The sequence below is a fragment of the Rana temporaria genome, chromosome 4 (assembly GCF_905171775.1).
Source record: "Rana temporaria chromosome 4, aRanTem1.1, whole genome shotgun sequence".
Lineage (NCBI taxonomy): Eukaryota > Metazoa > Chordata > Amphibia > Anura > Ranidae > Rana > Rana temporaria.
In genome coordinates this window covers 428,275,655-428,299,415 of record NC_053492.1, presented here as the reverse complement: position 1 = coordinate 428,299,415, position 23,761 = coordinate 428,275,655, and the positions used below count along the sequence as shown (strand labels likewise).

The 23,761-nt window shown below is 44.3% G+C and overlaps 1 protein-coding gene across 1 annotated transcript in view; it reads right to left on the bottom strand.

Moving 5' to 3' along the window:
* The window catches only part of BPNT1 (3'(2'), 5'-bisphosphate nucleotidase 1), a 31,924-nt gene extending 11,838 nt beyond the window's left edge, over nucleotides 1–20,086 (bottom strand). Inside the window, exons 1-6 of the mRNA XM_040351426.1 lie at nucleotides 19,978–20,086; nucleotides 10,450–10,577; nucleotides 8,818–8,922; nucleotides 7,341–7,448; nucleotides 2,501–2,549; nucleotides 2,245–2,336 (exon numbers count right to left, since the gene is read on the bottom strand). Coding sequence (XP_040207360.1) covers nucleotides 2,245–2,336; nucleotides 2,501–2,549; nucleotides 7,341–7,448; nucleotides 8,818–8,922; nucleotides 10,450–10,577; nucleotides 19,978–20,038 — 543 coding nt within the window. The 5' untranslated portion in view covers nucleotides 20,039–20,086. The remainder of the gene's footprint in view (nucleotides 1–2,244; nucleotides 2,337–2,500; nucleotides 2,550–7,340; nucleotides 7,449–8,817; nucleotides 8,923–10,449; nucleotides 10,578–19,977) is intronic.
* Between the last annotated feature and the right edge of the window lie 3,675 nt (nucleotides 20,087–23,761).

The following is a 23,761-nucleotide window of genomic DNA, read 5'->3' as shown; positions in this document are numbered from 1 at the left end:
TACAGTATAAAACAGTTAGAAAAAAAAATAATTGTATTTTAGTATAGCAATGTAAAAGAGTTACTAAAGTCAAATCTATACGAAACACAAGAATCCAACATATGAAAAGTGTAACACATGGCCTGGTTTTCACGTCTTATTAGACAGAGAAACAAATGTTTTTCCATGTACAAGAATGGCCTGAGCGAGCACCATGCACACAACTGATAACTCGCCATCACATGTCAAACTCGAAACCTTAATGGTGGTTTAAGTGAAACTCCAGCCAAACCACGTTCTAGCCTTAGACAGGGTTGGGAAGGATTGGAACTTTTGTTGTTTTTTTTTTTTCTTGGCATTTGTGCCCTGTCAATTCAAGCTGAACTCGGGGGAAAATAAAATATTACCCTTGTAATGGGGCTTCCCCCACACTGCAGAGGTTAAACACTTGTTTTTGCCTACGGCACCAGTTCCAAGCACTATTTAATTAACCATCTTCTGCAGGCTCCTTCTTCCACATGATCGGTCCTCTGATGCCCCTTCTCTTTAGAGCGCTGGCCAGCAGTGACAAGTGTAACATTATATACAACGGAGGATCAACAATCCTGCATTGCATGCGAGGATGCTGAGGGTTCATCCACAACATGGAACGGCAAAAAAAAAAAAAAGGGGAGGGGAGCACTGGCTGCCAGAGGGGAGAGGGATAGAGTAAGTAAAAGTGCTTTTTCCTGGTACCCTAGGCAAAAAACAAGCATTAAAGTGTTTGTTACCCAGCATTTCATATTCAGGATATGTGCCCACTATACCATGTACTTGTATGAAACAATATCCTGTTCATCTTGTAATGCTTCCTTTGTGTGGAATCCCTGGAGTTCCTGACAGTCCCTCTGCTTTCCTATTAAAAACCGACCACACAGGAGAACACACCGTGGTTAGTTAGTTAGCTAGCTATGCTGGGAACCCTGCCTGCTGTCCTCCAATGATCAGACTTGTTCTGACACGCCCTCCTCTGCACAGCCGTTCAGTGTGTTGCTGCTTCTCCCCCAGCTCTAATGCAACTGAGAACAGAGGGAATGCGATTGCTTCTAAAAAAGGGAAATAAAATACACTTTATTTTTATTTATTTATAATTGTTTTTATATCTATACGCAAATTTTTCCCTTACATTTATTTTTTAAACTGAATGGGTTGTTTTACAAGGTGATCGTTTACAAATCACTTTAATCCTTGGAGTGCAGGGGAGAGCCACATTGCAAGGGTAGTTTTGTTAAAGTGATACTAAAGTCTTTTTTCCCCTTAAAAATAACAAACATGTCATACTTACCTGCTCTGTGCAGTGGTTTTGCACAGAGCAGCCCAGATCCTCCTCTTCTCGGGTCCCTCTTCTGTGCTCCTGGCCCCTTCCTCCTGCCCCCACAGCAAGCTGCTTGCTATATGGGCACCCGAGCCGAGCCACAGCTTCCTGTGTTTACTCAGACACAGAGTCCCCTTTCTCTCCTCATTGGCTCACTGACTGATTGACAGCAGCCGGGGGGCAATGGTGCTGCACTGCTGTCTCAGCCAATGAGAAGGGGAGTCCCGGACAGCTGCACACAGTTTTTTTTATCCTAATGCACAGAATGCATCAAAATAAAAACTTCTGCCTTTATAACCACTTTAAAGGGATTGTAAAGGAAAAAAATTTTTTCAGCATCCTTTACCTGCAGACATTCCTCTTTTCACTTCCTCATTGTTTGTTTTTGCTCAGAAGTTGCTCTATTTCTTCTCTGTTCTGTTCACTTCCTGCTTATCCGATTGTTACTCACCGCCGTGAAGGGAGGCTTTACTGCGGTGTCAGTGACGTGCTCACCCCCTCCTGGGAACTACATCTGTGTGGCAGGACGCTCTCTACGTGTTGGAGACTTCAAGGAGGTGTGAATTACTGGGCGTGCCGCAATGCGTACTGGGAAATGTAGTTCTTGCATGAACAAGCGCCGCAAACCAGGAGGTGAATGAGAGAACAGAAACTAGAACGCCGGAGGTGATATAGATGAAGGAATTTAATAATAGGTATTTACTTGTTTTTTAACAGAATCATTACACTATTCTGTCTGTCTACCTTGCAGACATTAATGTTAGGCAAAACATTTTTTTTCCTTTACAACTCTTTAAGTTTCCCCGAATTCAACTTTCAGCCTTCATTTCTATCCTGGTTTCTTTTATAATACACCGAAAACTGAACAGAAGATAGCGGATATAGGCCTGGTAAGATGAAGCAACACTTACCTTGTAATTATAGTAGGGCTGATTTATCACTCCAGCGATTGCTTTTCCTTCATATGCTATCCCAATTAGAACAGTGACATGGTCCAGAAGACCTAGAGACAAAAAATAAATAAAAATACAAAATTGGTATATATAGTCTGAATATTAAAAACAGCAGCACACTTACTGCTAGAAGGTTCATTGAAGTCACCCTTACACTTTATGAATGCAATTTATTTTTCCAAGGCCGTATCAATAAATAGAAAAATGGACAAACCTTCAGTGTATTCTTTAGTGCCATCCAAAGGATCCACCCACACCACCAACTGAAAAACAGGAAATAGGCCTGGTCATATTTTCTAAAAGAAACAAATTTAAAGGAATCTGTCATCTCAAACTAATGTCAGGAGTGTGGGACTCCTGGATTGCTAGTCCTAAATGCTGGCTCACACTGGTGCCATTTCTCATGCCAATTTACACAGAATCGCATGACAAGGAAAAAAATAAATAAAATCACATCACATTTTCAATGGTGCCGGTTTACATCAAGGCAACTGAGGTGCCATTTTGTAAAAGGTTCCTTTGGTGCAATTTCTGAGCAATCTGACACCATAAAATATGCCAACCACATCCAAAGTCGCACTACATAATCACACTGAAAATTGCATCACAGTAGTGTGAACTGAGCCTCAAAGTACCTTCTTCCAAGCGCCCTGTTTTGCTCAGAATTCTGTTCAGTGATGTTTCCATTACCACCCCTGGGGTAAAGTAAACCTGCTGGTAATTCAGAGGATATTAGGTGAGCTGTGGTGTTGCCTATCAGCTCAATACTATTCTACAGTGCAGTCTGGCCAACAGCTGAAGTCGATATGCAATTAGAGACTTTTACAGTTTGCATATTTAAATGCATATCCTACAAGAAACTGATGCTGGCTACCTAGGCAAGTATAAATAATAAAAAAACACACACACCTCTTTTAAAATGCAACATTTTCATGTTTGAATGTTTCATGCTTTTAAAGCACATTACTATAAGTGGCTGAATATTATAAAAAAAAAAAAAAACACCACAACTATAAAAATGTTCCCCAGGTCAAGAAATGCTAGTGCATTAAAATTAAAAGGGAAACTACAATGGTTTGGGGTAATTTTTCTATTTTTTTTTTAAGTGTGTGTATATATATATATATATATATATATATATAAATAATAATATATATATATATATATATATATATATATATATATATATATATATATATATATATATATATATATATATATATATATATTTATATTCTTTTATACAAAAAGTATACAAGTACACAAAAACATTTAATGCCCAACAAAGATACAACTCAGCAGATATCCCCTCTCAGGAGGGCTGGCTCTCACTAAAATCTTAAAGGGGTGTTCCACCTTTTTTTTAAGTTTATTAAAAGTCAGCAGCTATAAAAAGTGTAGCTGCTGGCTTTTAATAAACAGACACTTACCTGCTCCACAGCTCCAGCGACGCGCCGGCCGGGGCTCCGCTCCTCGCCCCCCCCTGGCTGGCGTCTTCATTCTTAGTGTGGGCACCCGGCAGTGACAGCTTTTGGCTTCGCGGCCGGGCACCCACTGCGCATGCGCAAGCTGCAGTGCGCGAGCGGCCGTCCGATTGGACAGGCGCTCGCCTACAGGCAGGGGCTGTGAAAAGGCGATTAAGCTAATCACCTTTCCAGCCCCTCGGCGGAAGGAGGAAGTGGGACAGGAAGTCCCCTTCTCCTGAAGCCCCCACTCCCCCCCAAAAAAATTACATGCCAAATGTGGCATGTAAGGGGGCGAGGAGTGGAAGTTCCATTTTTAGGTGGAACTCCGCTTTAAGGCCCGTACACACGATCCGAAAATCAGGTGGAAAAATTTGTACGACAAGCTGTCTGCTGATTTTCGTAATGTTAGTACGGTGCTTTCGACAGCCGATTTCGGTTTTTCACCAGACAAAAGCGGGATGTGCAGACTATAAAATTTTTGTCAGATGTGAACTCAACGTCCGAATTTCGTTTCATTAGTACGGTTTCGTACGAAAAAAAAAAAAATCGTAAGAGCAAGCCTACACATTACGTCACTTCTGACGTTGTATTCTGTCGTACAAAAAATGTTGTATTGTGAGTAACCTCTTCACTTTTGACATGAGACTAGCATGCGACAAAAAACGAACGTTCGGTCGTCCAAAAATCTAAGCATGTGTACGAGGCTTTAGACTGAGCTGCACGATAAAGGGAGAAGTCCTTCACCTTTTTGTGCAAATTTCAGTGTATCGCTCACCCCCGAAGGAGCCGCTAGATAGAATAGGGATGGCGTGTTACCTCTGTGAGCGTCTAGGGGTAGATGATGATGAGAGCAGCAATGATGGAATGTCCAAACAGCAGGTGTCTTTCTTGTGCTTTTATTTCTGCCAACACGGCAAACAGTAAAACTTGAGGTAGATAGATCAAAAATGGGTGAGGAGAAGGATTAGCAGATTCAGGCATAACAGAACGGAAGCAGTCCTGCCTCCAACGACACTTCACTTTCGTCGCCACTCCAGACGGAGTGGGTATAGTGTACCTGGACAGGCCTCTCACACCGACCTGGCAGCCAGGGTATCACTCGGCACTTTTGGGAGGAACAGGTCTCTGCCACAGACCTGGCCTCAGAACTTAGAATATGAAGACTGTTCTCCTCAGTAAACTTCTTCGGGCCTGGATCTCGCTCAGGTAGTTTCCAATTAGGTTCCCGACTGACAAGTGGCTAACTTCCACCCCATCAGTGTCTGGTTACCTCGATCCCCGGTGGATTGTCTAGGCCCCGTTGGACCGCCAGCCTCTCATTGGTGCTCCTCAGACAGACTCCCCACCAAACAGCTATCTCGCTTGGGATCTCCTCAGAATTGGGGACCCAGTAGATTAATGGGGCCCCGCCATAGCTTCAAATGCTCCGGGCCAACATGGTCCAGGAACAGAACAGCTCGTGGCACACGCACCCCGGCCTGGTAGGCCGCATCGTCGGGGGGCGGTGATGTGTGGTCACCCTGAAGGTGGGTGCCACACCCGGAACAAGACCCCCGCCCAAAGGCATCTGCTCCAGAAGTACGTTCCCCCAGCATGCCCCGCGAGGGAAAAACACTTCTGATTGGCTGCTAGCAAGAGGCACCCCAGCCTGGACTCCACTGCTGCCACCTGTCGCCCCGGGGTGGTATAGCACCTCAGGAACACAGAATGAACCAACAGTACAGCCCAGCTGAAACAGAGGCCCAATTTAGCCAAATCAACTGGATGAGAGCCAACTAACTCTCTCATCCCCCTTAAATTTAAAATAGCACCTGTACAGAAAGAACACAGGCGCTACATCAGCTTGAGCGACGAGTTCTGTAAACAAAGTTATTTTGATAGAGGGGGGAAAACAGTTTGAGATAACATGTTAACAGGAGCCTAAAGCGCCATCTGCTGGCTTGAAGGAAAAACACAAAATATTAATATGAAATATTTTAAAATCACTATGCATTATAATTAAACACCATGATTTCATTAAGCTGTACCAGCAGCAGCCGGTCCATAAGGGGTGCCTAATTTCCATGTGGGGCGTCTCGGACTCATAGGTTTCTACAAGTTTCTTTTTTGGAAGCACATGATTAGAGCCTGAGGCTCCAATTGGCTTCAAAAAGGTTGAATTCAAGGCGCACTGAACCCACCCACTTGTGACAATAACGAATCAATATACGCTATTGTTTTCCAGCTCCGCCTCCCAACCAAGACAGGAGGCGGATCTTAAAACCGGATTAACTGGGAGGAGAAGGCCCGGGAAGTCATGGCCATTGATGTGGTGTAGGCCTGTACTGGCCATAGGGCACAACAGTCCAAGTGTCTACACTTCGAGTCCCACTGCAATTGGTGGCTGAGGAGGATGGAAAAAAAAAAAAAAAAAGATGCGTGTCTGGAAAAGTAGTCTGGTGATCCGCACACAGGCACAGCAGTACACAGGGTCTCTTACTGCACTCGCTTCCTGCCCCAGCCATTGTCGCTGGAGAGCAGGAAGGAATGTGTGAGCCAGATGACTGCGACAACCGGACGTACTCCAGTTGTTCCAGGTAGGCAGTGCAGAGTTCACCGAGAGTGGCCCCGACAGGAGAACGGCACCAGAAGAGTGCCAACGGCTGGCACATGTCACCCAGTGCACCCTGTGTGTGACTGACACCACACTTTATCATGGTACCCACAGGGTGCACCAACCTGTCTGTACCCACACCTACCGACTGTACTGTTTTCTGTGCCCCATCCCTCTGTGCATTCTTCAGTGCCCTATCCTGTTGTACTGTCAATGGTGGCTTCTCCCTCTGTGTGTATACTGACTGACTGTACTGTCACCCTAACCCTCTGTGTACTGACCTTTCTCATCACGTGTCTAGGCGAGCGCGGACCTGGCAGGGTTTTTTTTTTGCCATCCCCCACCCCCCCAAAAAATAAAAATTGAACACCAGCCGCCACTGAGCTGTACCCACAATGTTATCCACAGTAGTTATAGTTAGAATACACAGTAGATGCTCTTGTACAATTTAAAGTCTCATATGGCTGGGAGCCTCCACAAGCACAAGCATATGTTTAGGCTTTCATTACAAGAAGTTTATAAATGTTATCTATTAGGCTACTTTCACACTGAGCCGTTTTTTCAGGCGCTAAAGGGCTAAAAAATAGCTCCTGAAAAACGCATCCCATGTCACCCAGTGTGAAAGCCTAAGTGCTTTCACACTGGAGCGGCGCGCTTGCAGGATGGGGGAAAAAGTCCTACAAGCAGCATCTTTGGGGCGTTGCGGGAGCGGTGAATACAACACTCTTAAAATGCCCCTTCCATTGAAATCAATGGCCAGCGCTACCGAAGCTTTTAACTCTTTTTCAGCTAAAAAGCACGGCTTTACCACCAACGCACCCCCCGTGCAAGTGCCCTTAATGAAAATATGATCCAGAAGGAAAAAAAAAAAAAAACAGATGAAAACAGATGCAATGCCCAGGTCACTGTCAGTAAAAAAAACAAAAAAAAAAAAAAATAACCTATGACTGCCCAAGACACAAATACAGTATACTCAGGCCTAAGCTTGTGCTTACCTCTTCCTCTTTAATGCTGCTGTACTGAGCTGGGAAAGTGGTCTTCAGAATTTCTGCAAATTCCCCGGTTTCAATCAGTGACTCTTCGGTATCGGTAGGGGGCAAGTCCTGTGATAATAGGGTGGTTTATCAACAACAAATATTACTGAATTATATACAGATATTTGTATAGGACGAGTAATTGTGTGGTGATGACTTTTTTTCTTATGTATTGTAGGTCACATAGAAACCTAGAGATTGATTTACTAAAACTGGAGTGTGCAGAATCTGGTGCAGCTGTGCATTGTAGCCAATCAGCTTCTAACTTCAGCTTGCTCAATTAAGCTTTGACAAAAGAACCTGGAAGCTGATTGGTTTCTATGCACAGTTGAACCTAATTTTGCACTATCCAAAATTTTCCAACATGTGCTTGCACTTGCCAATAATCTGAAGCCTGTACAGCAACCCAGACGGGACTGCTCTTGTTCTGGGAAGACGTCATATGGGTCCTCCCATTCTTGCCATGCTGCGCGCCCCCCTGGTGGCAGCGTTCCGTGGCAAGCTGTGTCCCATGGACACAGCACGTCAGCAATCAGGGTAAAGAGCCAATGATGTGATTGGACAGAGCTGATCACATGTAAACAAATGCAAGTTATGAGCATTTCCTTACCACAGCGCTGTCTATGTCTGAGGAAAGAAAAAACGATAACTGGCTTTCCTGTGTGACAGGGCACATTTATACGGATAATCAGGGCACTGATCATTAGTGCCCTGATTATTAGTGCAGCTCATCAGTGAAGAAGAAAATCACTTATGTGCAAAATTTTACAGCAACAAAACGTTTTTTTTTCTTCAAAATATTCAGTCTTTTTTTTGTTTAGCAAAAAATAAAAAACCCAGTGGTGGTTAATCACTTGCTGACTGCCTAACATATATACAATGGCAGAATGGCATGGGCAGGCAAAGCAACGTACAGGTACGTTGCTTTAAATCTGCCGCCTAGCGGGCGCCCGCCGCGAGCTCCGTGTCCATGCCCACAGGACCCGATGTCCGCCGGTGTCCCGCGATCGTGTCACAGAGCAACAGAATGGGGAGATGCATGTAAACAAGGTATTTACCTATTCTGCCTAGTGACAGGACAGTGATCTACTGCTCCCTGTAATCGGGAGCAGTGATCACTGTCATGTTACTCATAGCCCAGCCCCCACACAGTTAAAATCACTCCCTAGGATACACTTAACCCCTTCTTCGTCCCCAGCACTTAACCCCTTCCCTGCCAGTGTTATTTACACAGTAACCAGTGCATTTTTATAGCACTGTTCGCTGTATAAAATGACAATGGTCCCAAAATAGTGTACATTTTTTTTATATGGTTACAGTGTTGCATGACCGCACAATTGTCATTCAAAGTGCGACAAAGTGTCCGATATTGAGGTGGTTAATATCTGCAGTACTGGTTGACCTGCCATGTAAATTTTTCCACAAGTATAATGAATACCTCTTCGCCGATGATGGTTAGCTGTGGGAATTTTCTTGCAAGAGAGGAACATATACTTTGTTGAACCAGACGGTCAGCCGCAGTCTGCAGGTCATCTGCTCCAGTCTAGAGACAAAAAATGGCAAATATTTAAGTATCATCATTTTATGTATTTATTTATAAGAGAAGGACAGAATTATACTTGGCTGGAAGAGGACTGGGACAAGGAAGAAACATGTAATGCTTTAGACTTCTTATCCACACCACTTAACGTGGCTAAATTGTGTTTAGATCAAGCACTTCCCTAAAGGAAACCTGCCATGAAAGAAATATGGAGGCCTCCATTGCGGATCTCCTTCTGAAAATGCTAGGTTTCTTGTTGTCTCTGGCTTCAACATTTCCAAAGTCTGAGCGCACTCAGGACTCCTGATATGTATGTTGGCTTCCGGTCAGTGACTCAAAGTACAAAAAAAACAATGGAACTGCATGATAGCCAGGAATGTAGCAATTTCAGAAGAGGTTGACAATGGCATCCTCCATAGATTTCTCTCAAAGGTTTCCTTTAAAGGAATTTAATATTTTTTGTATGTACAGTATGCAATTTTATTTTACCCATATAAAGGTCTATATAAATTATTTTCTATGAACAGTTTTAATCATATACAGTGGGTACATCATGTCTACATTTGCTATTTAACAACAAATTAAATTCCAAAATACTAACAACCTACTAAACCATCCACAACTCGCCCCCCAGCTACATCATTAAAAGAGATGTTTTTAAGAATCATACTTACCTAGGTGGATGCAGCAACGACCCAATGCTGCATCTGTCCCCCGGCACCTCTAACACTGAGAACAGAGTGAGCGGTCACCGCTGATGGCTTGGTTCTCACAGCAACCTGAGCAGAGAGCTGGTGACTGTCAGTCAGAAGCTCTCTGCTCCCCCCCCCCCATGCTCACTGGAGCACTGGGCTGTGGAGGGGGCGGGAGCAGCTGGTTCAGGCTCTCATTGGCTCGCTGAGATGGGTGCAGGTCCAGGCATGTGGGCAGTTCCCGCCATTCATTATCGCCATCTTGCCTGAGCCAGCTCTGTGACGTCAGCCGACAGAGGGCTTCCGTCTGCTGTCTGATGAAAACGAATCACAGGAGTGCAGAGGGAACTGCTTCTGCTTTAGTCTTGTCTCAAAATACCAACCTAATCATTGTGTTGGTTTCTCCCAAGAACTCTTGCTCTCTAGCACCCTCGTCGTCTCCTCCCTTGCTTGCCTTCAGGATCACGAGCCTTTCCCATCCTATGGAACTCTCTACTCCAATCTGTCCAACTATCTCCTACTCTGTTTGCTTTTCGATGATCCCTAAAAATCCTCCTCTTCAGAGAAGCCCATTTTGCCCCTACCTAACAAGTGTATTTTTATTTTGTCCATCAGTTCATCCCCACAGCTATTGCTACCTTGTATCACTTGACCCTCCCTTCTAGATTGTAAGCTCTAATGAGCAAGGCCCTCCGAATCCTCCTGTATTGAATTGTATTGTAACTGTACTGTGTGCCCTCATGTTGCAAAGCGCTGCGCAAACTGTTGGCGCTATATAAATCCTGCATTATATATTTTAATAATAATAATAAACATTAACAAAAATATTCATCATAACCTTTTCCACAATACCCAGATCCCCTCCACTCATAATACTTCGGACGATGGTTCCAGCTTTTTCAGCTATGGAGTGAGCACTCGCCACCACCCTGGTCAAAACATTGGTGGTTGAGGACATTGTAAAAGCTAGGAGAAAAAAAAAAGGAAATGTTATTCAGACTGGAGCCTACACCAAGTATGTTTATAAAGATCTGATCTATTTTACTGCAATGACTTGTGCATTGCTGAAAAGTTTGAAAATTAAAAAGAACAGCAAGTTGTCTTATGAGTAATTACAAAAAAAAGTCCTTCTAAAATTCTGTCTTTCTGGAGATGTCATCCTGGGAGAAAAAAAAACCATCATGCTTGGTGAATGGGTTAAAGGGGTAAAAAAACAAAGTGACTTTCTCAGTTGTACTGTGAATTGAGAAGGCTGAATTTCATATATTGATTAAACTGTATGTAATGGAATTTTTTTTTTCCTCGTTTTGGATAAAGTGGTGAGGGGTTAGGCTTCATGCACACTAGGGGCCAGATCCACAAAAAAACTTACAGCGGCGTATCTATTGATACGCCGCTTAAGTTCTGGGATGGCCCGCCGTATCTTTGTTTTGTATCCACAAAATAAGATACGCCTGAATGTGGGCTAGATCCTTAGTACGCCGTCGGATCTTAGGTGCATATTTACGCTGGCCGCTAGGTGGCGCTTCCGTTGATTTCCGCGTAGAGTATGCAAATTAGCTAGATACGCCGATTCTCAAACCTACGTCAGCCTGGCGCATTTTTTTACGTAAGGCTTTTTTCGGCAAAACGTTACCCCTGCCTCTATGAGGCGTACGCAATGTTCGGTATGGACTTCGGGACAGCGTCGAATTTTCCGTCGTTTGCGTAAAACGTTCGCGAATAGGGCTTTGCGTAAATTACGTTCACGTCGAAAGCATTGACTATTTGCGACGTGATTTCGAGCATGCACACTGGGATAGCCCCACGGACGGCGCATGCGCCGTTAAAAAAAACTTAATTTACGTGGGGTCAAGATGAATTAACATAAAACACGCCCACATCTTAGTCATTTGAATTTCGCGCCCTTACGCTGACACATTTACACTACGCCGCCGTAACTTACGGCGCAAATTCTTTCTGGATAAGGAACCTCCGCTCTAAGTTACGGCGGCGTAGTGTATCTGAGATACGCTACGCCTGCCTAAAGATAGGCAGTTCTTTGTGGATCTGGCCCTAGGAGTTTTTTTAAACTGTTAACATTTTTTTTTCTGCTGCTAGAAGCTAAATAGTGTTATCCTATGTGTCCATGCACATTACTTTAGGCATTTTTGAGCTTCAGCATCTAGGAGCATAAAAAAAAAAAAAAAAAAAAATTGCTTTTGTACAGATTTTTGGAGCGTTTTTTTCCAGCAGAAAATAAAAATAAAATGCTGAGCGCTCCTAAATGCTGTTTTGAGCTTTTTTTTCCTTTTTCCTTCATGTACTGTAAAAATGCTAATGCTCCTAAAAGGACATCTCCTGCAGTACATCCGCAGTCTCTGGTCGCCTCATTGTTAAACACGCCCTTAATCCAATATTTTGGAGTTGTCTCCAGAATAAGAAATGTTCACTACAGGAGTTTTCTTCTATTTTTTTTGTTGTGTCCCTGAGATAGGAAGTGAGAAGGGATTTCTGCAACAGTATCCAGACCACCAAATTTCACACCACAGGAGTTCAACCTCTTGCCGACGGCTGGACATCTAAAGACGTCCTCGGCTTTGTGGGGCTATATCTAAATGATGGGTGCAGCTACAGGCATCATTCAGATATTGTAGTTTTTAGCCGGCGATTCCCTACACCATAAGAATGATCATAGCGGCTGCTCCTCCACTTGATCTTCTTACGGGCAGCGAGAGGGGACTTCCACCCGCCGCCCTCCGGTGCTTCTACTGACTCACCTAAGCTATCGGCGAGTCGGAGAACGAATCCGCTGACCCCGGTTCCTGACCATAGAGATTTCCGGCGGACCAGATGGCCGCCGGAGTCTTTGTCAGTTAAAGCGACGCAGTGCCGAATCGCAAAAAGGGGCCTGGTCCTTTAGCAACAAAATGGTCCGGGGCTTAAGTGGTTAATATCAATAAACAGTTTTAAATTGTATATAAATAATAATAAAAAATATACATGGTGTGGACAGTTTTCTGCCAGTCATGCCCCTCCAGCCTGTGTCTTATAGGAGGTGAAGCCTCCATCAATCTACATGTAATATTCCACCCCCATTGTGTTTAGCTGGTTAGTGGGCATGTAGGAGGAGTGAATTCCCTAGCTGCATTGGGGACTTGGACAGAAGGGGAGAGACAAAGTACAGCAGGATTAACCAAGTTTTTTGCAGAATACATAAAGCAAATCTCATAGTGACCGAGTAACTCGCACATGAACAGCATGTAATACACTATTATTATATGATGTGGGTTTAGTAAAAACTTTAAACCACTCCAATCAATTAGAATCCCTCATTCAGTAAATATATCTGAAATCTCACTAAGTTACTCATTTTTGCACATCATCTTTGTTCATTGCCCTGCCTTATTTACCAGGTTTATTTCAGGCTGAGCACTGCAGAAAATCTTTGGGGATGCAGTTGGGTGCTCTGTTATAGATGGACTTTTGCATCAAGTGGTTGACACTTAGGCCTCGTACACACAACCGAACAGGTCTGCTGAAACTGGTCCGCGGACCAGTTTCAGCAGACATGTTCGGTTGTGTGTACAGCCGACCGGACAAATGTCCGGCGGATCGGACAGGTTTCCAGCGGACAAATGTTTCTTAGCATGCTAAGAAACATGTCCGCTGGAAGCCTGTTCGTCGGACATGTTCGGTCCTCTGTACGACTTACTGGACATGTCCGCTGGGCCGCCATCCTTCGCATGCGTCAAAGTGATTCGACGCATGCGTAGAAGCATTGACCTTCCAGGGTCGCGCACGTCGCCGCGTCATCGTCGCGGCCACATCACTGCGCTGTCTGTCCGCGCAAATTTCGGTTTGATGGTGTGTACAGCCATCAGACCGAAATCTCCGAGCGGACATGTCCGATGAAAACGGTCCGGCGGACCGTTTTCATCGGACTGTCCGCTCGTCTGTACGGGGCCTTAAGTGTCAATAGAGTTGAAATCGAAGCCTCACACCACTGCTAAGAGCTCCAGATACAATTTTTTCCATTAAAGGTCAGGGGTACATTTAAAAAAAGTAGCCAACGTGCTTCCGGGGTCTAAGTGGCCCCTTCATCAGGGCTTGACTGGCAACCAAGTGAACAAACCAGAAGAGAACTGGACCTACAATGGTATTTATTTTCCAGTGTGAATTCAAAGTACAGGCCTAGTCAGCAGCTGACTTTGCCTGTGCTTTGAATTCACACCGGAAAAATATACCATTGTAGGTCCAGTTCCATTCTGGTTGCCAGTCAAGCCCTGATGAATTGGGCACTTAGACCCCTGAAATGCGTTGACTACTTTTTGCGTTGTACCCCTAATCTTTAATTGAATAAAGTTGTATCCTATCTGGACATTCAATTTCAACACTTTTTACATCACACTACAAGCCTGGGAGACTGGAGATCCTCTGGGGTGTAGAAGCCGCCTGCCCAGGAACCAGGTCATTTACACCAGTGATCGTCAACCCCCGGGCCGCGGCGCCTCTACAGCCGGGCCGCATGACATTTAAAGGCGGCAGGTGAGAGCCCGGTGGATCTGAAAGGCGGGCTGCGGGCGGATGAGAGAAGCGTGCTGCGAGCAGAGATGACATCTCTCTCCGCCCCCACCTAACGTCACTGCTCTTCCTCTACAGCGTGCGGAATGTCGTAGCTGCGGCGGGGAGCAGAGAGATGACATCTCTCTCCGCCCGCCTAGCATCAGCGCTCCAACGCCCTTACTCACAGCATGTTGAATGTTGGAGGTGCGGTGAGGAGCAGAGAGGTTACATCTCTCACCGCCTGCCCTGCATCTCCGTTCTCCCGCCCTCACTCAAAGACCACTGAACCAGTGCCACAAATGCAGTGACAATCCACACCTGGTGGCACTGGCAGGTGATGTGGCAAGTGGCATTTCTTATCTGGTGGCACTGGCAGGTGATGTGGCAAGTGGCATTCCTTATCTGGTGGCAGGCAGTGGACGTGGCAAGTGGCATTCCTCATCTGGTGGCACAGGCAGGTGACATGGCATTCCTCATCTGGTGGCACAGGCAGGTGACGTGGCATTCCTCATCTGGTGGCACAGGCAGGTGACGTGGCATTCCTCATCTGGTAGCACAGGCAGGTGACGTGGCATTCCTCATCTGGTAGCACAGGCAGGTGACGTGGCAAGTGACATTTCTTATCTGGTGGCAGGCAACATGGCAAGTGACACGCTCATGGCTCCCACTGATTCTGCATTATGGCGAGTTGAACTATTTCATTTATATTACAATGTACTATAAGAAATAATGCGCTTCAATCATTCTGACACCATACCAACCATGGTGCTGTGATGATTGAAGCGCCAACAGCACAACACCAGCTATTGCCCCGATAAATTGCCCGCGAAAAATCACTTATCCCCCGCATATGCGTACATCCCCCCCCTCGCCGGGCCTTGGCACAATGTTTTTCCATGCAGCCGGTCCCCGGTGCCAAAAAGGTTGGGGACCACTGATTTACACCATCAGTAATACCCTAAAAAAAAGGGTAAAATCCTTGTTTTTTTTATTTTTTATAAATAACAAACATATACTTACCTCCATTGTGCAGTTCATTTTGCACAGAGTGGCCCCCCGATCCTCCTCTTCTGGGGTCCCCCAATGGCGCTCGTGGCTCCCCTTGCATCAGTAAACCCCCTAGAAGAAGTGCTCTCCCGGGGGGTTACCTTACGTGCGCGCTCCCGAGTCCAGCATTTGCGTCCATAGACACAGAATACCGGACTCGGCCCCACCCCCTGGCTCCCGTATCATTGGATTTGATTGACAGCAGCGGGAGCCAATGGCTGCGCTGCTATCAATCTATCCAATCAAGAGCCGAGAACCCTGGCCAGAGAGGTAGAGCACATCTCCGGCGGGGTGAACGAACTGGCTCAGGTAAGTAAAGGAGGGTGGGTGGGGGCTGCTCAGTGACGGAGGCTTTTTTACCTTAATACATAAAAACATGAGGGTTTACAACCCCTTTAAGATAACAATACCAATAAAATAAACCTATGGGTTCAGCGCTATCTTTCCATTTTCCTCAACTTATGTGTCAATGACACTGATGACCTCAACTTAGCTCCAGTAAAGAAATCTCGCTTTAAAGGTTCACTTTTATAGCAGCTATTGTTCTAGTGATCATTATGGAAAGCCTATAAGAAGATATCCACTCATTGTTGCATAATCACCGTGAGTCAGGTAGATTTCTGTGCTGGAGCAAAAGGTGAATATCTCAAGTCACTGAACTCATTGACACTTAGGCCAGCCATACACAATTCCAACCATTAATGGGCAGGCTGAATGTACCAATACAACCAGCCTGCTGGATTCTCTTACGATTATCACCCATGTGAAATTCTTTCCTGGAACCCCTTCCCTGCCAGTGACATTTACACATCAGGGAATTTAAATAGCACTGATCGCTGTATGATCGTCAAGGGTCCCAAAACTGTGCGTCAAAAGTGTCCGATCTGTCCGCCATAATGTCGCAGTCACGATAAAATTTGCAGATCACTGCCATTACTAGTAAAAAATAATACTAAAAATGCCATAAATCTTTCCCCTATTTTGTAGACGCTTTAACTTTTGTGCAAACCAATCAACATACGCTGTGGAAGAATACTTATCGACCTAAACTGAGGAAAAAAATTGCTTTTTAAAAAAAAATAATGATAAATTGGGGGTATTATAGCAAAACGTACAAAATAGTGTTTTTTTTTTTTTTCAAAATTGTCACTATTTTTTTGTTTATAGCGCAAAAAATAAGAACCGCAGAGATGATCAAATACCACCAAAAGAACGCTAAATTTCTGGGGAAAAAAAGGACGTCAATTTTGTTTGGGTACAGCATCGCACGACCGCGCAATTTTCAAAGCGATGCCGCACTGCATGGCAGAAAAATGGCCTGGTCATTGACCTGCCAAATCTTCTGGGGGGCTGAAACGGTTAAAGACACCCTAGAAAAGTGAACCTGTTACTTTGCAATATTTTGACAAAAACGCTGGTTTACTTTCAGGGCCTATTCAGCAGTGACCATCCCTCTGAAATTCCTTAGCAGCTAGATTGGCTTTTTTACACTTGTGACAAGCTCCATTCTTCTGAAAAGGTACAGGAGGGACATTGGTGTATGTAGACTGCCCAAGGTAACGCTTGTGATGCTGAGCCTCAATGATTGAAAGAACTGAAATCCAATGAATGAAAGGGGTAGGCCATGGACTTGGCAGGCTGGGGAGTAAAGGGCGGGATGATGCTGGATGATCTCCAGCCAAAAAATGGCTTACATGACTTGCTGCAACTTCTAATGCCTAGAGAGTGCAGTGAAATCAGAGTAAGATATTTCTGTACAGAAGAGGAGTTTGTAGAACTGTGCAAGAAGTTAAAGTGGAGTTCCGGCCACAATTTCACTTTTTATATATAAATACCCCTGTAAACTAAGGTCCGTTTTGTTAGGTTGTTACAGCATTTAGACACTTTATAAAATAGAAATTGACTGGGGCCATCTTAAGTGTGGGCATCATGAAGCCAGACTGTATGACTTCCTGGATTTCAGCCTTGCAGATCTCACACGTGCTCAGTGCTGCACAAGCAGTGTAATAAGTTTCAGATCAGGTTTCAGCACCTGTACTGTCCAAATCACATGATTCTTCGAGACTGGGGAATGCACAGACTCCTGGAAAGTTACACCCACTACATTCCCAGGAGTCTGTGCGGTGTAGGTTAGGAAGCTTAAAGCGGTGGTTCCCCCTTAAAACACATTTCTAACAATACATTTGGAAGACTGCTTACACTGCGGGTAGGCTGGCTTTTTTTTTTTTCCGTACATACCTCGATATCGCCGTTTCATCCCTCGACTTCCGGGTAGGAGTCTTGTGGCGGTGGGCGTTCCTAGTTGATTGACGTTCCTCCGACCGACGCATACTTGACGTCACGACTTTCCGAAAGAAGCCGAACGTCGCTGCGTAGGCGCCGTATAGAGCCGACTCTATACGGCGCCTGGGCAATGACGTTCGGCTTCTGTCGGAAAGTCGTGACGCGCAGTATGCGCCGGTCGGAGGAACGTCAATCAACTAGGTCCAGCAAGACTCGTATCCGGAAGCCGAGGGATGAAACGGCGATATGATCGAGGTATGTACGAGAAAAAAAAAAAAAAAAGCCAGCCTACCCGCAGTGTAAGCAGTCTTCCAAATGTATTGTTAGAAATTTGTTTTAGGGGGAACCCCCCCTTTAAGCACCTAGGTGCAGGAAGTGGGAAGATTAACTATTCTGCCTAGCAACAACACTTTGAAGGCATCTAAAAAAAATTTTTTTTTTTCTTAAAGGACTAATGACATTTTTTTAAAACTACTGTAATGTTATATTTATGGGTGGAACTCCACTTTAAAGTGGAGCTAAACTTTGTGATACTTACCTCCCTTTAATGGTGTCACGTCCCTCTCTGGCTGCTTCCAGGTGTCGGGCTGCAGTAGTTCACAATGGCCGGTGCTGGACGACATCAGACATCCAGGCACTGTGCTCGAGTATGAACTGAGCTGCACAGCTTAGTGTACATTCCAAAGCAGACGATGAGCATGCAGGTAGGTTATTTTATACCGCAAGCTCTCTTTTGCAGAAGAGATATGCATATAGGCGACGGGAGAGGTGCCCCCCCTCCTACCGGTTGTTTCTGGGTTTACCGGACCTGTCGATAGCTAGGCAGGATGTCAAATGAGGGAAAGATGGCCCTCACTTGGCTCTATGCTCTTGGAGGACCGGAGCGACCTCTGACCTCACTTCCCGTTCTTGGCCATCGACTTTCTTAAATGAAAAAATTACATTTTTTTATTTTTCGCTTTTAACCACTTCCTTACTGGGCACTTAAACCCCCTTCCTGTCCAGACCAAATTTTCAGCACTGACGCACTTTGAATGACAATTGCGCGGTCATACAACCCAAATAGAGCTTTCTTTTGGTGCTATTTAATCACCGCTGGTGGTTTTATCACGTTTCATAGTTTGTTATAAAATTTTGCAAACAGGTAATTTTTCTCCTTCATTGATATGCGCGGATGAGGCAGCACTGGTGGGCACTGATAAGCACAGATAAGGCAGGACTGATGGGTGGCAGTGGTAGGTGACACTGATGGGTGGCACTGTGGGCACTGGTAGGCAGCACTGCTGTGTACTGTTAGGTGGCACAGATGAGCAGGCGGCTGCTCTCCTTGATCGGGACCGATGTCAGCCGCCGGCGATCGGCTTTTTTTTTTTCTCCTCATGCTATCAGCACGAGGAGAAAAAAATAGCCAATTACCAGCTCTGTTTACATCACATGGTCAGCTGTCATTGGGCTAACTTTCCCGTTTTGTTTTTTTAAAAATCATTAAAAAAGTGTACCCCCCCCCCCAAAAAAAATTATGTTTGAAAGACCGCCGTGCAAATACAGTGTGACATAAAATATTGCAACGTACATGTGTATATAATGTTTGGGCGTTCCAAGTAATTTTCTAACAAAAATACTGATTTTCACTTCTAAGCAACATACTGAAATGTCAGAAAAAGGTCCTCTCCTAAAGTGGTTAAAAGCAAGGCTTAAGGGGTTGTAAAGGTACCATTTTTTTCCTAAATAGCTTCCTTTACCTTAGTGCAGTCCTCCTTCACTTACCTCATCCTTCCATTTTGCTTTTAAATGTCCTTATTTCTCCTGAGAAATCCTCACTTCCTGTTCTTCTGTCTGTAACTCCACACAGTAATGTAAGGCTTTATCCCTGGTGTGGAGTGTCGTGCTCGCCCCCTCCCTTGGACTACAGGAGAGTCAAGACGCCCACTAACACACAGCTACTTTCCATATCTGCAACGTGGAGCACGTCCTGACTCTCCTGTAGTCCAAGGGAGGGGGCGAGCATGACACTTCACACCAGGGAGAAAGCCTTGCATTACTGTGTGGAGTTACAGACAGAAGAACAGGAAGTGGGGATTTATCAGAAGAAATAAGGACATTTAAAAGCAAAATGGAAGGATGAGGTAAGTGAAGGAGGACTGCACTAAGGTAAAGGCAGCTATTTAGGGAAAAAAAAAAAAAATTGTACCTTTACAACCCCTTTAGTTTGCTCTTTATGCCTAGAGTACAGCTTTATCAAACTACAATAACCCAAGCATGTCCCGCATAAAACCTCACAAACAGGCTGTAAGAATGCACACAAAAAACAAAAACAAGGAAATAAAAAAGAAAACCCAGAATAGAAACAATGGATCCTAACAAAATGTGTTTTTGCCACAAAGGTTATAACTACAGGTCAACCTCCCTAGAAACGTGTGACATCCAGCAATAAAAGGTAAAAAGAACAGACATGCACGGTTCTGATTTAGTTGCTGTGAACATTGCATACCTGCACCTCTGATCCTGTATAGAGAATGGACTGCCAAGAGGTGAAAAGGCTTATAGAGCATTGCAACACTCTCCTTGTACTCAGAGACACTTCCTGGTTCACCGCCGCTGCTCCTGGGTCCTAAAAAACACCAGATTGTTTGAGTCACGCTTTCATCCATCAATAGTTCTGAGGACTATGCCCACAGCAGAGAGCAGACATGCTGGGACTTGTAGTTCATACAGAGAGGCCTCCATAGAAGTCTATGGGGGCATGCTGGGACTTCAAGTTCATATAGAGCGACCCCCATAGAGGTCTATGGGGCATCCTGGGACTTGTAGTTCATACACAGAGAATCCTCCACAGAGGTCTATGGGGATATGCTGGAACTTGTAGTTCATACAGAGAATACTCTATAGAGGTCTATGGGGATATGCTGGAACTTGTAGTTCATACAGAGAATACTCTATAGAGGTCTATGGGGTAATGCTGGGACTTGTAGTTCATACACAGAATCCTCTATAGGGGTCTATGCGGACATGCTGGGACTTGTAGTGCATACACAGAGAATCCTCCAAATAGGTCTATGGGACATGCTGGAACTTGTAGTTCATACACAGAATCCTCCATATAGTTCTTTGATGACATGCTGGGACTTGTAGTTCATACACAGAGAATCCTCCATATAGTTCTTTGATGACATGCTGGAACTTGTAGTTCACACACAGAGAATCCTCCATAGAGGTCTATGGCAATATGCTGGGACTTGTAGTTCATACACAGAACCAAAAATGTTTTGTAATTAAAAAAAACAAAAAACATCTTGGGGTTATTTGCTTTTTTGATTTGTGTAATTGCTTTAAAAAGGGAATTTAACTATTCTTACCTGTGCATGTATGGAACGGGAATCAATCTTGGTACCTGTCTAATGGGGGGCATTGCCCTTACCACTAGACTGTGCCCAATATGATAGACAAACCTATCTGATCCAGTGCACACCACTTTCTTGTGTCTGAATTGCTGTTGTTGGACCAAAATTGATTTTTCTTTTACAAAAATGATTTTTATCTCCATTTTTTTTTAAAATGGGTATATGCTGGGACTTGTAGTTCATACACAAAGAATCCTCCATAGGGGTCTATGGGGACATGCTGGGACTCGTAGTTCATACAGAGAGACTTCCATAGAGGTCTATGGGAACATGCTGAGACTTGTAGTTCATACACAGAGAATCCTCTATAGAGGTCTATTGGGATATGCTGGGACTTGTAGTTCATACACAGAGAATCCTCCATAGAGGTGTATGGGGACATGCTGGCACTTGTAGTTCATACACAGAGAATCCTCCATAGAGGTTTATGAGGACATTCTGGAACTTGTAGTTCATACACGGAGAATCCTCCATAGAGGTTTATGAGGACATTCTGGAACTTGTAGTTCATACACGGAGAATCCTCCATAGAGGTTTATGAGGACATTCTGGAACTTGTAGTTCATACACAGAGAATCCTCCATAGAGGTGTATGGGGACATTCTGGAACTTGTAGTTCATACACGGAGAATCCTCCATAGAGGTGTATGGGGACATTCTGGAACTTGTAGTTCATACACGGAGAATCCTCCATAGAGGTTTATGAGGACATTCTGGAACTTGTAGTTCATACACGGAGAATCCTCCATAGAGGTTTATGAGGACATTCTGGAACTTGTAGTTCATACACAGAGAATCCTCCATAGAGGTTTATGAGGACATTCTGGAACTTGTAGTTCATACACGGAGAATCCTCCATAGAGGTTTATGGGGACATTCTGGAACGTGTAGTTCATACACGGAGAATCCTCCATAGAGGTTTATGAGGACATTCTGGAACTTGTAGTTCATACACGGAGAATCCTCCATAGAGGTTTATGAGGACATTCTGGAACTTGTAGTTCATACACGGAGAATCCTCCATAGAGGTTTATGAGGACATTCTGGAACTTGTAGTTCATACACAGAGAATCCTCCATAGAGGTTTATGAGGACATTCTGGAACTTGTAGTTCATACACAGAGAATCCTCTATAGAGGTTTATGAGGACATTCTGGAACTTGTAGTTCATACGCGGAGAATCCTCTATAGAGGTTTATGAGGACATTCTGGAACTTGTAGTTCATACACGGAGAATCCTCCATAGAGGTTTATGAGGACATTCTGGAACTTGTAGTTCATACGCGGAGAATCCTCTATAGAGGTTTATGAGGACATTCTGGAACTTGTAGTTCATACACAGAGAATCCTCCATAGAGGTTTATGAGGACATTCTGGAACTTGTAGTTCATACACAGAGAATCCTCCATAGAGGTGTATGGGGACATTCTGGAACTTGTAGTTCATACACGGAGAATCCTCCATAGAGGTTTATGAGGACATTCTGGAACTTGTAGTTCATACACAGAGAATCCTCTATAGAGGTTTATGAGGACATTCTGGAACTTGTAGTTCATACACGGAGAATCCTCCATAGAGGTTTATGAGGACATTCTGGAACTTGTAGTTCATACGCGGAGAATCCTCCATAGAGGTGTATGGGGACATTCTGGAACTTGTAGTTCATACACGGAGAATCCTCCATAGAGGTTTATGAGGACATTCTGGAACTTGTAGTTCATACACAGAGAATCCTCCATAGAGGTGTATGGGGACATGCTGGAACTTGTAGTTCATACACAGAGAATCCTCTATAGAGGTTTATGAGGACATTCTGGAACTTGTAGTTCATACACGGAGAATCCTCCATAGAGGTTTATGAGGACATTCTGGAACTTGTAGTTCATACGCGGAGAATCCTCTATAGAGGTTTATGAGGACATTCTGGAACTTGTAGTTCATACACAGAGAATCCTCCATAGAGGTGTATGGGGACATTCTGGAACTTGTAGTTCATACATGGAGAATCCTCCATAGAGGTGTATGAGGACATTCTGGAACTTGTAGTTCATACACGGAGAATCCTCCATAGAGGTGTATGAGGACATTCTGGAACTTGTAGTTCATACACGGAGAATCCTCCATAGAGGTTTATGAGGACATTCTGGAACTTGTAGTTCATACACAGAGAATCCTCCATAGAGGTTTATGAGGACATTCTGGAACTTGTAGTTCATACACAGAGAATCCTCCATATAGGTGTATGGGGACATGCTGGGACTTGTAGTTCATACACAGAGAATCCTCCATAGAGGTGTATGGGGACATGCTGGGACTTGTAGTTCATACACAGAGAATCCTCCATAGAGGTGTATGGGGACATGCTGGGACTTGTAGTTCATACACAGAGATGGGGTTATTACCGTAGCCAAAACAATATGCAGAAAATGGCTGTTACCTCATAGGGAGACTTATCACTTTAACTATAAACTGATAACCTGCAAATGCTTTAAAACGTTGTGTGTGGAGAATTTGGGGTATCGTTGTTTTTTTTCCACTGGCGTACGCAACTTTAAGACATGTTTGGTGTCTGTTTACACGACACAACGCCATCTTTTATATTTGACCAAAAATTAGGTATTACATTGTGTGCGTTTCCACTAGAATTCATTCTATTGTATTTTTCCCTGAAAATACGCTTTTTGCTAAAAGAAGTGCGCAAATATCGTGTGATGTAAAATAAAAATGACAACGACCACCCTTTTATTCTCCAGGGTCTCTGATTTCAGAAAATATATACATATTGGGGAGGTTTACATTAAATTCTAGTAAATAAAATACTAGCGATAAGAGCCATAGCAGTGATCCTCCAGAGTGAGGCGCCGGGAGCGCGCA